The 17500-nt window shown below is 41.6% G+C and overlaps 2 protein-coding genes and 1 non-coding gene across 4 annotated transcripts in view; 2 read left to right on the top strand and 1 right to left on the bottom strand.

Annotated features, from left to right (window-relative positions):
* The window catches only part of klf3 (Kruppel-like factor 3 (basic)), a 25871-nt gene extending 20680 nt beyond the window's left edge, over positions 1-5191 (top strand). The window contains exons 6-7 of the mRNA XM_017688255.2: positions 32-183; positions 1303-5191. Coding sequence (XP_017543744.1) covers positions 32-183; positions 1303-1484 — 334 coding nt within the window. The 3' untranslated portion in view covers positions 1485-5191. The remainder of the gene's footprint in view (positions 1-31; positions 184-1302) is intronic.
* A 2404-nt stretch (positions 5192-7595) lies between these two features.
* trnap-agg lies at positions 7596-7667 on the bottom strand. The gene has a single exon. It is a non-coding gene; the product is annotated as a tRNA-Pro (tRNA).
* Positions 7668-10629: 2962 nt separating this feature from the next.
* The window catches only part of fam114a1 (family with sequence similarity 114 member A1), a 19751-nt gene continuing 12880 nt past the window's right edge, over positions 10630-17500 (top strand). Inside the window, exons 1-4 of one of the 2 annotated variants that reach the window (XM_037533068.1) lie at positions 10630-10693; positions 14535-14837; positions 15743-15827; positions 16315-16526. In XM_037533068.1, coding sequence (XP_037388965.1) covers positions 14541-14837; positions 15743-15827; positions 16315-16526 — 594 coding nt within the window. In that variant the 5' untranslated portion in view covers positions 10630-10693; positions 14535-14540. Of the gene's footprint in view, positions 10694-14534; positions 14844-15742; positions 15828-16314; positions 16527-17500 lie in introns of both variants that reach the window. The other variant, XM_017685199.2, reaches the window with a different exon arrangement.

The raw sequence follows: 17500 nt of genomic DNA, 5'->3' as shown, positions 1-17500 counted from the left end.
GATTTCATTGATTGTTCTCTCTCTTTCACAGGGGGAACACGCACTCTGTGATCGTACACACGCGTAAGTTGGAGTCTCCAGACCCTCTGAAGAAGCGCCGCATTCACCGTTGTGATTTTGGAGGCTGTAATAAAGTGTACACCAAGAGTTCACACCTCAAGGCCCACAGACGCACACACACAGGTACACACCAGCACTCAGACAAGCACCCAAAGACCTACATATACATACACTAATAGTCAGAGAGCAGCCTGAATTTATTTAACTTTACAGTCAAAACAGCCATTATATGCATGTATTTCTGAGAGGACTAGACAGAAGATACTCCACCTTCATGAGGAAGACGAAAGTCAAAGGAAAACAGCAAATGAAAAAAATTAAATTGGAGTTCAAACAATGATTTAAAGCTACAGAGAAAACGAGACTCCTACACTGAAAAAAGACGCTTCTTCAAGTTCAACAATTCTTTACATGATTGACCCCCAAATGGCCAGGGACCACTGCCAGGCCCAAAGTTTTAATACACACTTCTACAACCTAAGAAAAGCTCAGCTGGTTTGCACTGAAGTCTCTGTAGTTACTAAATAATCCTTTGCATGTAATAAGCCTGGGATTTTAAGGGTTAAAGGGTTCTTTCTATCATAAAATGCTTCTATTAATACAGAAGAACTTTTTTGGGTGCTATAAAGAACCCTTGCATGATGCAAAGAACCCTTTAATCATGCAAAGGGTTCTTTGAGTGCTCATAGTTCTATATAGAATCATGCTCTTTACTAAATAACCCTTGAAGAGTTTGTGTAACAACCACCTGCAACACCTGGGAGACCACCAAAACTGTCCCCATCAGATAAATTGAGGCTTTCATCTTTGAGAGAAAATTGAGCTCCACTCTTGCTTCAGATCTGAAAACATCCACGGGTGTCCACTGTGAGAAGACCACTCCACCCTGTGAGTCTGTGTTTCAAGAAGCTCTTACTGAGTAAAGGAATTAGACAAAAAAGAGTCGAGACCTCAGCATCACTGAATGTTTCGGATCAGAAGAAGCAGAAAGTTTTCTTCTAAGGAAACAAACTTCTTAGACTGAACTTTGAGAGAAATATCCCTGCAGATTTCATTGAAAACTGATTGGAGTCTCCTGAAAAGAGTAGAAGCTGCAGTGAAGACAAAGAGTGGATATGGTAAATATTGAGAAATTAGATCATGTATTTAGTAGTTGTGGGTGGCCTCTACACAGCTCTGCACTGTTTTGCTACTGTAAACATGCATCTCTCATTTGCTTCCTCTGTGTTTATGTGTTTTTAGGAGAGAAGCCATACAGGTGTATGTGGGAGGGCTGCACTTGGAAGTTTGCGCGCTCCGACGAGCTGACACGTCACTTCCGGAAGCACACGGGCGTGAAACCGTTCCAGTGTCCGGACTGCGAGCGCAGTTTTTCACGCTCAGATCACCTCGCGCTGCACAAGAAGCGCCACCTTTTGGTCTGACATGGAAAGGCATCAAAGTTACTAGTAGGGTGGGAAAGGGCACCTTTTAAGATGTAGCTGTCACAGGACAGCAGTCGGACCGCACTGTCTGCAGCATGCAGGTGGAAGAGATGGAGATAAAAGGACCAAAGTGGGAGCCTGAGAGCCACCTTATGGAACTGTTTATATTTCTTTCTCTCTTCCGTTTCATTGTCTCTCACTCTCTGTGCACACATGCTCACACATACAGACACACAGCACACACACACACACAAGGCTTGGCGTCAGGTGGGCATTTTTTGGGGCGATGCCCCACCAAACATTCATCATGGCCTATTAAACCCATTATCTTCTACAGCATGGGTGACTAAAATTTGTGTGCACCGAATATAAAGGGTTGCATCAATTAACGTAGTCATTACTTGTATTGGCTACATATTAGGCTTTTTTTGTGCCATGTGCAGTGGTGGTGTTATGATTGGACCTAGCGGTCATAGGCCCACCCACATTTGTTATTGGCCCCCCCAAAACGATTGCTCAAATCTTATTAATACATGAATCAAAACCACAACTACAAAAGAACTTGCTAAGGAACAGAAAAATTCTTTTCAACTTCAGAACAGGACAAAAGCTTATCTTAAGACCACTACTACTGCGTAAGGACTGGAGGGGCACGACTTATTCAAAGATAACTGTTATAAAAAGTGACCAAGCAGACCTTAGAACATTCCATTACCCTGAACACGGCACACTGGGTCTAAAGGCATAAATGCCAGACTAATAGATCAAAATCATAAGCAGATTAAAGTGAGACATTGTTGTTGACATCATCAGTGTGTGGACTTCACAGGGCTTTGGGTGTCATTTGAAACTGGGCTTTAGTCCTGGCGCCGGGCCTAACACACACCCTTAAACTCTCCCACTCCCTCTTCCGCCCTCTGCTGGCCAAAGGGTGTAGTGCACGCTACAAAACCTCCTACATGCACACACACGCCCAGGGTCAATCCTGAATAATGTGAATTTCTCTGTTTTGTTTTTTTTTAGTTTGTTTTTTTTTTCTAAATATTAGTCAAGAAAACCATGTAAGTTTGTCATTTTGTAACCGTCGTGTGTATTATGTATCCAGCATCATCAGGATTAGATTTAATCAGTGTCTTTTATGCTTACAACTATTAATTTTGTAGATTGTTTGGGTTACTAAAACATATTTTAAGCGGCAAGTCTAAAGCATCAGACCGGTTCCTTTATTAGTTTAAGAATGGGTTTGGTTTAAGTTCATATCTGCAGTGCTTTGAGCCTCAATACCAGACGCTCATGTTGTTCCATTGAGGCTTGTCCGTGATTTTTGATCTGAGTAATATGTAAGTACTGTGTACTGTACCGTATCTATGCAACTCTTATTGCACATCAGTCGCAGTTTCATGCAAATCCAGGTGCGGATAGAGTGACAGTTGGGTGTCATGTGGACTTAAAGGAATACTCCAGATGTTTAGACCTAAAGTCTGTCTGCTACCTCTGTAGAACATGGTCGATTACCACTGGCAATGATTTGGATACCAAACTCAAAAGAACAGAAAAGAACCAAAAAATGACTCTCCAACCACGCCCATTACACAGGTCAATGGGCAGCGGCTGTTGGGTTCTCCTATAAGCTTATTTTGATCCATCACAATGAACAACTCATGGATATTAGGTTGAAATATGATGGAGTATTCCTCTAAAATAGTGGTCCCAGGATGAGGACCACATGTAATGGCCGCTAAGGGCCTAATTTGTTCAAACATCAAGTAGCAATATCCTGCAGATTAGCCTACACAGTTGCTTAAACAGTTAGCTGCTATTATATAGCATATAGACAGGGGGAGAAGTGGCTTTATTTAATTGAGGTTTGTTATAGTGGTAGATTTGAATTGTTGGCAATATTTGAAATCATAATGATGCATGAACGCTGGGTTGTTGAGGGCTGGCATGCCTCCCTTTGATGGAAGCTTTGGGGGGCAGTATGAATTTCTTCAAAGAGCAAGTTTGTATTTACTGCTAAATGTGAACCATTTAAAAGGGGCATTATGGTAAAGGAACAAGTTCGTCTTGGTTATGGGTAATGTAGTTTTTAGTCGTCATTTGCTTAATGAGGAATTTCCATGACGTTTCTGCATATTTAATATGTAAAATGTAAACAAACTCATTCAGAGTAATTTGATGAATGCTCTAGAGGCAGAAGTGTTGGAAACCAGACGTCTACCTCTAAATCACAGAAACCTATCACAGGAAGTGTCTGAGACATTTGTGAACAATAGTTTTGAGATAAACTTTTGGCCTAAAACTTTCTTAACTATTGATACGTGGTGGAGCGGGAAACGCAGGGGGTTCTACGGCAAAATAGTCCTCAAAGAAAAGAGGTCCTCTGGTCATTAAATGGCTATGTGTGTGACCCCTGGTTCCTATCACCACCACTGTAAACATCACAGTCAGAGTCTGTATGTTTGTCTGCAATGGACCATTTCACATCAAACCACTGTGAATGACTTTTTTTACATCTGAAACCACTGAATTACTCAGAAATTGAGAAAAATCAGCGGGATTCCTCATTGAGACACTTTGCAAGGCATTCCGGAAGACATGGACCAGGATGCCGCTTTCTATCTAACCTTTGAAAAATCACAGTGATATGACTGTTGTGTAGAGAGTGAACTGAAACGTGGAAATGTGCACTTTAACCTGATTTGATGGACACATATCCATTAGGATGTCGAATGCTTAAACCAGGGAGGTCAAGCCAGGCTCCCGGAGGGTCAGAGTCCAGCAGTGTTCAATGATATCACTGCTAAAAAAGACCTGATTCAACCAATCTCTTCAAGAGGGTCGGATTTAGTAGTGTCCTAGGAGTAGTGAGGCCCTCAAGGACCCAGGTTGGGCCCCCCCAAGTTTAAAGGAATACTTTAGCATTTTTCAATCTAATCTCTGTCTGCTGCATCTGTAGTGTACAGTGTGTTACCACAGACAGTAACTTTGACGCATGTTCCTGTGTTTAGAAAAGAACACAAAACCCAGTTACTCGAAACTCATTAATAACAGAAGCCAATGGGCAGTTGCTAAATTCTGCGAATAAGCATGTGAAATATGTGACAATTGAAAACAAAATGTCAAAGTTCAGCTGTAATAGTACAGGAGATGGCGTATACTAGATAGTAGATATAATAGATAGTCGAGACGTCTTACTAAAGCTGTTCTTTAGACGTTTTATCCCATTTTCAAAGACTAGAGCAACAAAGGTGAGAAGAAGTCCCGGTGACTTTCCATAAGCTTGTGCAGTATTTACATTAATCAGACAGAGCCTGTGGAAAGTCACACCCATATGAATAGTATCTGAAAGAATTCACAGCTTAATTTAAGTATTCATGATTTTTGATATGCTAATTACATGTTTAGCATAAATGTTTACCACTGGAATTTAGCAGCTGCCCACTGGCCTCTATTATAAGTGACTTTAGATTCATATTTTTATTCATGTTTGGTGCTACAAGGAAACATGTAGAGGTTGCTGTCTGTAGTAATGATGGAATAAACACAGCCGTGTGCAAAAGTTTGGGCACCCCGGTCAAATTTTATGTTTTGCTGTAAAAGTGATTGTAAGGCACTATTATAACATATTGAGGGGGGAAAATTAACCATAGAATGCCTTGATAAAGCACACTTGTGCTATTGTACAATAAAAGTTTCAGGAAAAATGTTGTTTTTAAAGTTTTTTAACTCACTGTCACTTAGAACATCGGTTGAAATAGGTTGAATCGTGCTGGAGTGTCCTAGTCAAGCTTTGGTGGCTGAATAAATGTCAACAACTCATCACAGTACACAGGAAGTTTGTAATGGATTAGTGCTGGTGCCTCTTGGTCCTTTTCATATCTTCTGCTTATCACTGTTGTAGTTCTGTGCTCAGGCGAAGGATGTCATTGATATCAATGTTGTACTGAAGTACCTCAAAAGTGCTTTATGTGCTGGGGAAGATGGAGAAATAGAGAGAAGCTCAGGAAAGCATAACTGGACAGAGGAATGAGAGCGACAGAAAAGAAGAATGAAAGCCAGAAAGGATTTAAAGCATCTCTATTTTTGGTTCTGTGTAGCTGTATAAGAACATTACACAAACCTTCCCAGAGAAAAAAACTACAGGGCAAATTTTTTTTTACAGAATGATACAATTAAAAGGGAAAATGAACATATTTTTATTAGGCACCATGATCTTGATATAATTTTTATTTTTTAATCTCTGCAAATATTATGCATTTCTATGAAGATGTGAATCTATATCTTGAGTTCTGTCTCTTTGAATTATATTTTCACTGTAAGGGAATCGTGTATTACGTCATTGTATTAAACTGTGAAATAAGATATATACTGTACAGACTAATATTGTATTATTATATATAAAACTTATCTTTAAATAAATGTTTATCTGTGCATTTTTTGTATACAAGTGATTTTGTGATTTTTTTTTTAATACATGCTTCTTTTATTTTAGAGATAAATGAGGCGATTACATGCAGATTACAAGTTATGACATTATTAGCTTTCAAAGACGTTATGCTAAAAATATTCAGTGAATGCTTTAAAATGCTCACTCAGGAAACACATAATAACCTGAGAACATGAGGTTGAGCTTTTCCATGCTTGCGGATGTACTAGGCCATTTTGAAGGAATAGTTCTTCAGACTTCAGACTTTTTTGACTCGTTTTTTTCAAAATGTTGACTTAGTATCTCACAGAAGACATTTTCTCATATTTTCATTATTTATTATTTATTATTTTCTTATGTGTATAACTTAGGGTAACGGTGGGGAGCGATGAGGAGGCGGGTGCACATGCGGAGAAAAGCGAGATTTAATCAGGGCAAATCCAGGACTGTGGTCATAACAGTCCAGGTTCAACAAGCCAACACGGAGAAATGGATGGGCAGACATAACAAAATAAACACGGACTGAAACACACAACACAGGTGGGAATAACAAAACACTTCCAACAGCACAAACAATATATCCAAAGACCAGCAAACACGGGGCTTAAATACAAACAGGGATAATGACAGAAAACAGGATACAGGTGGAAAACACAGGTGGCAACAATCAGGGGTGGAGTCAGAAAACAAGGGGCCAGGACCAGGAGGTTAACACAAGCACATGTAGGACTGGAAGGTAAACAGACACACATGGAAGACTAGGATGGGCCAATCGTGACACTTAGTATCTCAAAATAATGACTTATTTTCTCATTGGCATTAAAAAAACAATGATTTATTTAATCTAACATTGACCTGGATTCACATCACATTTTCTCCCTCAGGGTCGTGGGGGGCTGCCCCTGCCTTCCCCTGATGGGATAGGCTCCGGCAGCCCCCCCCCATGACCCTGATCTGGATTCATTATTTTCAAATATGACTTACTTTCTTGAAAATGCTAAGTCAGCTTTTTTAGATAAGGAGTAGATCCAGCTGCCTGAAGAAATCCGGAGTAATGTATATGGAGAGTATAATGGTGGGCTATTCAGACAGACCCCTTTCCTTCTGATTCCGGAATACTGAGGAAAATTTTAAACAGCGATTCTCCAGCATTTTCTGCGTGAGTGACTTACATTGCCATCTTGCCCAAATCTGACAAATTCAAAAGGAGTTAGACACAACTTCAGATTTGGATGGTCCCAGTTTTTCTTGCGCTGGATAAACAGGAAAATTGAATATTTAAATCCATAAATATTTCCAAACCGTTCACTATCCAGTTTTTACAATCCATATGTAGAGACTAAGCTGGAAATGCAGACCTTGTGATGTCATTATTTAGCCTGTAGCACTTTAGCGCCAGGCTGAGTTCAGCTGAGGCCCACAGCTCATTAATGTGTGTAAGGATTTTAAAATGGAAGAGATGAAGCTCCTGAAAATGAATTTCGCCTCTTCTCGGTATATAAAACTGTCGCGTGGATCTCAGGAGGAAAGAAAAGCCAGTGGGGGCTGAAAATGAGCCTTTTCATTGCTCTTAGTTGCGTCATGAGCGACATTGCACGGGTTAATCAGCGCTCTCTGTTCTCACTCGCGTCCCTGCGCCGCTTTAAGCTGCTGTTTGCAGGCAGTAAAGGGGGTTAAAAAGCGGGCTCGTCCGGGATTTGAACCCGGGACCTCTCGCACCCTAAGCGAGAATCATACCCCTAGACCAACGAGCCGGACAGAGGGCGCTGCAGACAACAGCCGCCACGACACTCGCTGGGGTCATTCGCGGTGTGACTGTATATACTGTAAACTCTCAGCCCCTCCGGTCAGCGCTCAGAGACACCAGCACAGCGGAGCCTACAGCCCCCTACAGCCCCCTAGAGCCCCCTACAGCCACACTGACACACGGCGACTAAAGAGCGCAAACACAGCGTAAATGAGCTACAGCGGCGTTTTATCTGCGTTCTTTCCTCTTCATTCATTTGCTGGCTGACTGACTGACTGACTGACTGACTGAATGAATGAATGAATGAATGAATGAATAACTGGCTGAATAACTGGCTGACTGACTGAGTGACTGAATGACTGACTGAATAACTGGCTGGCTGGCTGGCTGGCTGGCTGGCTGGCTGACTGACTGACTGACTGACTGACTGACTGACTGACTGACTGAATGAATGAATGAATGAATGAATGAATAACTGGCTGACTGACTGAGTGACTGAATGACTGACTGAATAACTGGCTGGCTGGCTGGCTGGCTGACTGACTGACTGACTGACTGACTGACTGACTGACTGAATGACTGACTGAATGGCTGACTGAATAACTGGCTGACTGACTGACTGACTGACTGACTAACTGAGTGACTGAATGACTGACTCGCTGACTGAATAACTGACTGGCTGACTGACTGACTGACTGAATGGCTGACTGAATAACTGGCTGACTGACTGACTGACTGACTGACTGACTAACTGAGTGACTGAATGACTGACTCGCTGACTGAATAACTGGCTGACTGACTGACTGACTGACTGACTAACTGAGTGACTGACTGACTCGCTGACTGAATAACTGACTGACTGACTGACTGACTGACTGACTGACTGAATGAATGAATGACAGAATGACTGACTGACTGACTGAATGAACGAATGAATGAATGAATGAATGAATGAATGAATGAATAACTGGCTGACTAACTGAGTGACTGAATGACTGACTGAATAACTGGCTGGCTGGCTGGCTGACTGACTGACTGACTGACTGACTGACTGACTGACTGAATGACTGACTGACTGACTGACTGACTGACTAACTGAGTGACTGAATGACTGACTCGCTGACTGAATAACTGGCTGACTGACTGACTGACTGACTGACTAACTGAGTGACTGACTGACTCGCTGACTGAATAACTGACTGACTGACTGACTGACTGACTGAATGAATGAATGACAGAATGACTGACTGACTGACTGAATGAACGAATGAATGAATGAATGAATGAATGAATGAATGAATGAATAACTGGCTGACTAACTGAGTGACTGAATGACTGACTGAATAACTGGCTGGCTGGCTGGCTGACTGACTGACTGACTGACTGACTGACTGAATGACTGACTGAATGGCTGACTGAATAACTGACTGGCTGACTGACTGACTGAATGACTGACTGAATGGCTGACTGAATAACTGGCTGACTGACTGACTGACTGACTAACTGAGTGACTGACTGACTCGCTGACTGAATAACTGACTGACTGACTGACTGACTGACTGACTGAATGAATGAATGACAGAATGACTGACTGACTGACTGAATGAACGAATGAATGAATGAATGAATGAATGAATGAATGAATGAATGAATAACTGGCTGACTAACTGAGTGACTGAATGACTGACTGAATAACTGGCTGGCTGGCTGGCTGACTGACTGACTGACTGACTGACTGACTGACTGAATGACTGACTGAATGGCTGACTGAATAACTGACTGGCTGACTGACTGACTGAATGACTGACTGAATGGCTGACTGAATAACTGGCTGACTGACTGACTGACTGACTAACTGAGTGACTGACTGACTGACTCGCTGACTGAATAACTGGCTGACTGACTGACTGACTGACTGACTAACTGAGTGACTGACTGACTGACTCGCTGACTGAATAACTGACTGACTGACTGAATGAATGAATGAATGAATGAATGACTGAATGACTGACTGACTGAATGACTGAATGACTGACTGACTGAATGAATGAATAACTGACTGGCTGACTGACTGACTGACTGACTGACTGAATGAATGAATGAATGAATGAATGAATGAATGACTGATGCATTATTGACCTTTATTTGCGTTGATTGCGTATAGATGCGTATATTTTATAAATAAATAGATGCGTGAAACTTTTAGGCATCTAAGCAATTTTTTAAATAACTTACCTCAGCAGTGAGTTTATCACCATATACATTAGAATAAAGTCGTATTCATAATTCAGATAAACAGAAAAACAATAAAAAGTAACAAGAATTTCTCGGGTCCATATTTTTCCTGGACACCTTCACAGCCGCCACAGAGACTCGTTAATATCATCAATTACATCATGAGCTCAATTTACTGAGCACTGATTGGTCAAACCAGGAGCTGCTGTTTAACTACATATAATACTGGGCTTCCTCGATTATTAATTATTATTATTAATTAATATTCTATACATTTTATTTATTCTAATATTAACACTTTTCTCAGCAAATAAACACAAACTACACAAATAAACAGATGCTGAAAATGTGTCTTGGGTGCCTGAGACCTTTCATACAGTACTGTATATATACATACACACATATATATATACTACATATATATACTACACAACAGAACAAGTGCCAGTCCAGGAGGCTCTCAAATGAAATACGATTAATAAATGCACATTAACCTCACAGTAGTGAGGTTCTTCATTATATTAAACACGTGCAGAACAATATTGTTACACATTCATGCACGCAGTGAAATGTAAATGCTGTTGGTTCCCGTCGTTCACAGGCGGGTTAGGAACCTCTGCGTAACGTGAAACAGGTCAGGAGTCCGCGGCGCTGCAGTCCCGCCGGGGCGGAATCACGCATTCGCTTTATTATGGGAGCGCCCCAAGTTGGCGTGACGTCACGGTCCGCAGCACGTGGTCCGGTGCCGACGTGGCGCGCGCCTGGGCGGAAAGAGCGACGGCGCCGCGAGAGCCACCGGTAAGAGGAGCGCTGGCCTCTACAAGCTTGTTTGTTTGTGTTTGTTTGTGTTTGTTTGTGTTTATTTGTGTGTGTTTTGGCCGATTTGAGCTGCAGAGCGCGCGCTGAGTGACGCACAGCCGTGTCCGAGCCGCTGCTGTGAAAAGTGTTCTTATGAAAAAGTGCACGCTCACTGCCTTCGAGGACGAGCCCACGGTGGACATCTGCTGACCAGCTGACAGGCAGAAGATCGACCACCGGCGAAAACACTGAGCTGCTTCTTCAAGCAGAGTGAACTGTGAGCGCCGTCACAGTTTTAAGCTCTTGGAGAAGCTACACGTCGTTTGCCGTCCTCGTTGTAGAGCTGCTCTCTCGTATTTAAGGACATTTTGCAGTTCTGTGACCGTTCCTGCTGCTGCTGTTCTCTCGCCGGGGCCTTTTTACTGCAAATCTTCCGACAAAGTTTGTAAAGATGCGTTGTGTTGACGTAAACCAGCCACTAGATGGTGCTGTAGCCCAACTCGAGAGGCTGCTCTCAGGCAGACGGGTGGCGTGATGGACAGAGCTGTGTCACTACATGCAGTCATTCAGTCACCATAAAGCTGTGACTGTGCTGCTGAGCAGGGGAAGTCCACCTGCTTTTCAAAATTTCTGCACAGTTGGGTCATTGAGATGTAAACAGAGTCCTTCAGAGTGGCTTGATGTGTAGAGAAACTTACATACTCAGGTTTCCTCACAGCAGAAACCAGGGGTCACAGCCTCGACTACGCACATATAGCCACTTTATTTACTAATCAGAATGACCAGTGAACCTATACAGTTTCATATGTTATGGTGTTGACACAATTACGTCCAATCAGAAAGCTTCTCTCAAACTGTCATAAACAGAACCTCAAGCTTTCAGCTGCGTAGGCTATTTATAACCATCTTGTGTTTATTTGTTGGAGACTCGAACTCTGAAGACGCCTGGTTCCTATCATTCCCACTGTGAGTTTCTCTAGAAGTGAGTCTTTCCCACCAAACCACTATGAATGACTTGGTGTTCATCTTGACCATTTAATTAGCACACTTTTTAGGGAAATCAGCAGGATTCTCTATTAAAATATTTGATTACATTCTATAGGATTTGAAATCACGAGTATATTTACTAGTTACTAGTCTTATAGATATTAAAGCCATAATAGTATCTTTTTCCTTCATTCACATATCAAAGCCTTACAACTTGTTTTTGTTTTTATTTCTTGTTTATTTTTCACCATTTGGAAGCGCCTCATGTCCTTTTACATTGTGTGGACATTCTCATGGTGAACGAATCATTAGAAATGGTCTAGAATTAGTTAAGTTAATGTCATGTTGTTTTCTCAGTCTTTTAAAAAGTTGCTGTTAGGTCTGGACGATGGGCAGTGTAATCAGATATTGTCAATGATTGGCAGCTAACTTGATGACGATGCTTAAAATGCGATAATTGCCAGGTTGGAAAAGAGAACTGACAGGGAACTGAAAAGGACTCATTTTAATATTAATGTTAATATTAAACAGTTTACCAAATAATATAAAATAATATGTAGTGAAATGTTTTATTCACTTTTGCTGTTAAACGTTTGGTTATTATGGGGCCTTTAGAATCCTACAGTAGAGTAAATTCCCCACTGTCTCTGCTGTGTTATTTACTGTCTGATATGCAGCGTTTTTCATACAGCTGTCCCAGTGGTCAGTTAAAATCTGAAAATGATGATAAAAATATAAACAATCATACATGGTTTTCCAAAGGCATGAATTCCACAATGACTCTTCTATAACGACATTGTATGTAAAACACGTGGGCTTGGCTTTGGAAATCACTCATTTTAGAATGTGTTGCAGGCTAAAGTTTCTTCACCATGAGGCACCATTAGTGCACAAGCTGCTAAGATGTTGCTTGGTGGTTGTATAGTAGCCCAGATGGTTGCTAGGGTGTTGCTAGGCACTTGCTATGGTACTCCTGACAGTTGCTATGGTGTCTCAGATGGCTGCTAGGGTGTTGCTAGATGGTTACTAGGGTGTCCCAGATGGTTGCTAGGGTGTTGCTAGGCAGTTGCTATGGTGTCCCAGGTGGTTACTACTTAGATGTTTTGAGATTGTGGTTACCACAAAAGATTGTGAACGAGAGACCCTCGTTTAAGGGCTGTATCGTTGCATCTTACATTTCAGTACAGCATGTAATAAAACTGGCAAGTGTCAAACTAACTTGCAACATATAGTGACTCACGGTGGGTCAGTGCTTTAGAGAACCTTTGACGCACAAACCACTATACAAATTCAAGTTTTCCTTTTGCTAGGCAGGTGGACAGCAATATAACCGTAAACAAATGGTCAAATCCATATAGAGTTAAAGATAAGGTCATTAGGACGGTGTTTCCCCATGTAGTTGTCTGGTACCCCATGTTGGTCTCTGCTGGTCCCTGCTGGTCTAAGATGGTTTTTACTGATATAGTGATGGTCGGGTGCTGGTCACGCAGTATGGCTATCCCAGCATCCAAAACACAACATGATGGTTTTGCTGGTGACCAGGTATGCCATTCCTTAGCAATTGGTTTCACTGGAACAAGCTCAAAGTAAACCTGCTTTACTGCAGCCTTTCCAAACTAATCTCTTTAAAACTTCCCAGTGCTACTGAATCAACAGCCGTTTGGAGCTGAAAGATTTGGGTCTTGTTTATGAGCTTATTCAACTGATCCGACTCATTGAAAAGAGATGAAATTGCCCATTGCTGGTTGTGCAAATGTGCAGGCTGCTTTCTGCTGCATTTTAGTTTTTAGCAGCCCTGATGTGGCGGTTTTTACGGCAATTTTCCCTTAATCTTAACTTTTATGGACTCATATTAAGCACTCCATCCAGGAGAAGCGTTTAGCTGCTGATTGTTTCGCTTAGCATCCATTTTGGTAGCCTGTTTGAACGCGAGTGCAAAGACACGTCGTAACTGGTTTCACTGAAAGTTAGCATGTTAGCATTGCTACCTCAAAACATGCTAATGATAGAATCCAGTGGGCAGTTGCTGAATCCTGTCAGGTCCCTTTAAGCAAAAGACACTTTTGTAGAGCAGGTTTATGAATTCCTCAGTCAGGTGTTTGCCAGTTAAGCTGCAAATCCGAATAATTTTGTGGTAATTTGCGGTAATTACCAGTGTGGTGATGTCAATGGAATTCACCCTTTATGCCTGATCACGCATGAATATGAGAAAAAAGGCAACGCAACTGCTTTTGTAACTGCGTAGCTCCAGTGTTGGTGCTATGATCGGCGAGCCATTCGGTCCTCTCATTTTTTTAGCATTTTTCAACATTCACTGAAAGAAAATGTGCATCTAACCATTGCAAAATGAGTCAGCTAGCAACAATACCTCATTCTTTACATGCTTTTCTAGTTGGCAGTTGCTTAAATGAGTGACGTGGTGGAGTTTTTTTAGCATAGAGTTAGCAAATTCATAAAGTATGGTTAACTAGCATACATGCTAACAGCATACGGGTGTTAGAGATCAGAGTGATTTACTTGAAATATATATTTTTAATGAATAGCTTACTTTCAGTCTACAATCTGAATAGCAGGGTCGACATTTCAAATGGACCTCATCGGTAAATCGCAACATTTACTGAAGAGGGATAAAAAAGAATGAGAGAACTTTTGATGTCTCCATGGTCATTGGAAGATTCAGTTGATGCAACTTCCAGTTGAACACATGACTTATGGACTGTTCCTTATATTTTATAGGGGGGAATGTGTCCAGGTAACAGGGCAGAATGAAAGTCAGGTGTCATAACCACCTTGTCTTCTTTTCCAAGCACACGGCGACTCATTCACATTATTTTGTTTGTATGTTTACTTGTAGAACACCATGTCACAAGAGGATGCAGTGGGAGACCCTCCGACACGCACAGATCCCACTGTCTTTGAAACGTCTTCAGAGGAACGTGACCCTGTTCCTGCACCCAGAACAGATGATTCTCCTTCTGCTCCTCCACTCTCTTTTGCTACGCCAGAGCCTCGGCCAGCAAATGAGGGTGCAGAAGAGCACCCTCCAGCCACCCAGGCCAAAGAACCTCCTCAGGGCCAGTCGGAGCAAGGCTCTGGGGATCATATGGCTGAATGCAACGAATCAGTGAGCTTGGAGCCGGACGCTGCTGAAGCAGAGGTGGAGGTGCAGTGCAGTGTCACAGTTTCACACATGGTCATGGCAGCTGTGGGTTTAAATTGATAGCTGGCCCAAAATTTAGTCGATCGTAATCAGCCGAGATGTTGCTGAAGTTTGCGTTAAAGTTTTGTACTGCAGCTGTGAGACTAATGTAGCTAACAGACGACCAATTAACCTGTGTGAACTGGATGTGTTAATCATCGAACACCGGCCTCAAACTGTGGCCGTGTCTGAAGTGTAATAAACGCTTGCTGAGCTTCCGTTTGGCTGTTTTTGAAGGCAATGTAGACGAATCCTTCACTACATTTCCCACAATTCTGTGTCAGCAGCAACACAGTCAGGAGGATAGAAAGCTATTACAGGGTAAAAAGCCTGTCTCAAAAATAAACATAGCAGTTTATCATCACAAATTTTATGTTAGGTCGAACATAAAAACATAAAAAAAGAGTTGAATTTTGCAAATATCCAAGGTAATATAAGTGCTTAGGTTGCCTAGCCAATAAAACCAGTGAAATGCTTTTTCAGCATTACAGTGCAAACTGGACGCACCAGATAGCCTCATATAGCACAGTGCTGCTGTAGAGTGCATGCAGTGCACAAACTCGCTATTTTCAAGCTGAAAGTTAAGACAACAAGCCTTTGTAGCACGTCTCGTAGGTGCTTTGCCGTTGGTTTCTGACACACAAACTTAAAAAGGCTTGCTAATGTGGTGTCCCTGACTCTATAACTCACTGTTGTCGATATACATGTAGACACGCTGTATAACAAGGATATGAAAACAAGTATAAATTTGGGGTAAATGGGGTATAAATGTGTAAAAATGTGTAAATTGAATTTTTTCACAAAGTATAATAAGATGATGAATTGGAATTGGAATGTTTGTGTTTGTGTGTCTTGCTTCTCAGATCTCAGAGCCCTCTCCATCTAAAGGCTGGGGTGGATGGGGCTCCTGGGGAAAGTCCCTGCTGACCAGTGCCACGTCCACAGTGGGTGAGTCTCTTCACGGCAAACCTGGGGCTATTGATCCATTACCACAGTAGCCTTACAATGAGTGAATGCCTTGGAAAACATCCTAGTGACAGAATACTGTATATATGTTAAAGCCTGACCGATGTTGAAATGTCATGACCGATTTTAAGAGGCTAAAATTTCGGATAACTGATAATATTGCTCAATATCATTTTATATTCCAGCAGTTTTAGTTAAATAGGGCTTTACTGACTGATATGATTCCCAGTTATTCATTTTCACAGAGCTACCCAGGATGCTTTACACGTTTGGTTTCTGTTTAGCACCTCTTATTTTGTTATTTCTCATTAGTTCCCTTCATAACAAAAAGACAAACAAAAGGTTTTTATTCTCTTGCTTTAAGTCAGGTTTGGATGCCGTTTGGCTGTTTTTGTACGTAAACGCATCCATGACTTTGTTATAACGTTCAACTCTTTGACATTTCGCCACTCTGCTACTAAATGCCCAGGTCAGGGGTTAAGCTCTGTGAGAGAGAAAGCGGGTGTGGCATTGCGGATACGCCAGCCATCTTCATGTGAGGAAGCTGAGGAGGCTGAAGAACATCCAGGTGCTGAGTCCACAGAGCCGGATCAGACTGGTCAGACGGATGGTTCAGTGGCCCAGTCCAGCAGCGCACCAAGAGGAGTGCTGTCCACCATCACCAGTGCCGTACAGAACACTGTTAGTGCGCACCTACATCTCTGTCTTTTTGTTAGAGCATTTTGTTGATACTGCTTACCGGTACCACTACTAATATAGTTTATTAAAGCTACTGGCCACAAGAGGGCGTGCTGTACGGTGACTTACTGCACTTCATGTCCAAAGAGCAATCCTTACTCATGGTAAAATCACTGTAATGTCAAATGGCTTTTTGCTTTTATAATATAGAAACAGCGTAAAATGAAACAATACAAAAAAAATCAAGAACTTCTTGGTTTTAATTAATAATAATAACAATAATAACGAATAATAATGAATTATTCTTCCACCAAGACATGTTCTTCATTTAGAGTAGATTACTGATTACTGATCAAACTCTGACTACTAAGTCATTTTGTCCAAAAAGAGATCCTTTTGCTTTGAAACCTTATCATTTGATGTAGACTGCCAGTCCATTCACAGCATTAATACAGAACTGTGAGGCGGTCATAGGTGTGCCTATACTGTACAACTGCTTTGAACGTGGCCTGGCCAATCAGATTTTAGGACCAGGACAATCTGTTTTACCATTTTTGTCAGAGGAGATTAATAGATAAACAATAAGCTTTTCATTCATTAGCATGTAGTAGGCTAAGTTGTTATCAGCCAGCGATGGAGAACCAGCGATTCATTTGCATTTAAAGCAGTGAGTGTTGTTTTTAACTCGGCTGCAGATCATATTGTGTTCTCTACATCTTGTGTAGAAGAGCTCCTCTCAAATTGTTCTGAGTGTTTGCCTCAGAACATTTCAGCATCATTATTATTATTGGCACCCTTGGAGAAGATGTCTGTTGTTTTCCAGTTACCACCTTACGTCTTACACTGAAAATATGACGTGACTGTTCGCTGAGATAAAATATTCCAAAGAAGAAAATCTTTATAAAAAAAAATCATTTCTTTCCTCAGCATCTTTTCTGTATTCAGAAGTATTTGGTTCTCTCAGGGATGTGCGATGA

This window comes from Pygocentrus nattereri, chromosome 22 (assembly GCF_015220715.1).
Source record: "Pygocentrus nattereri isolate fPygNat1 chromosome 22, fPygNat1.pri, whole genome shotgun sequence".
Lineage (NCBI taxonomy): Eukaryota > Metazoa > Chordata > Actinopteri > Characiformes > Serrasalmidae > Pygocentrus > Pygocentrus nattereri.
Note: the sequence above shows the minus strand (reverse complement) of the source record. Positions and strands in the feature narration are given on the sequence as shown.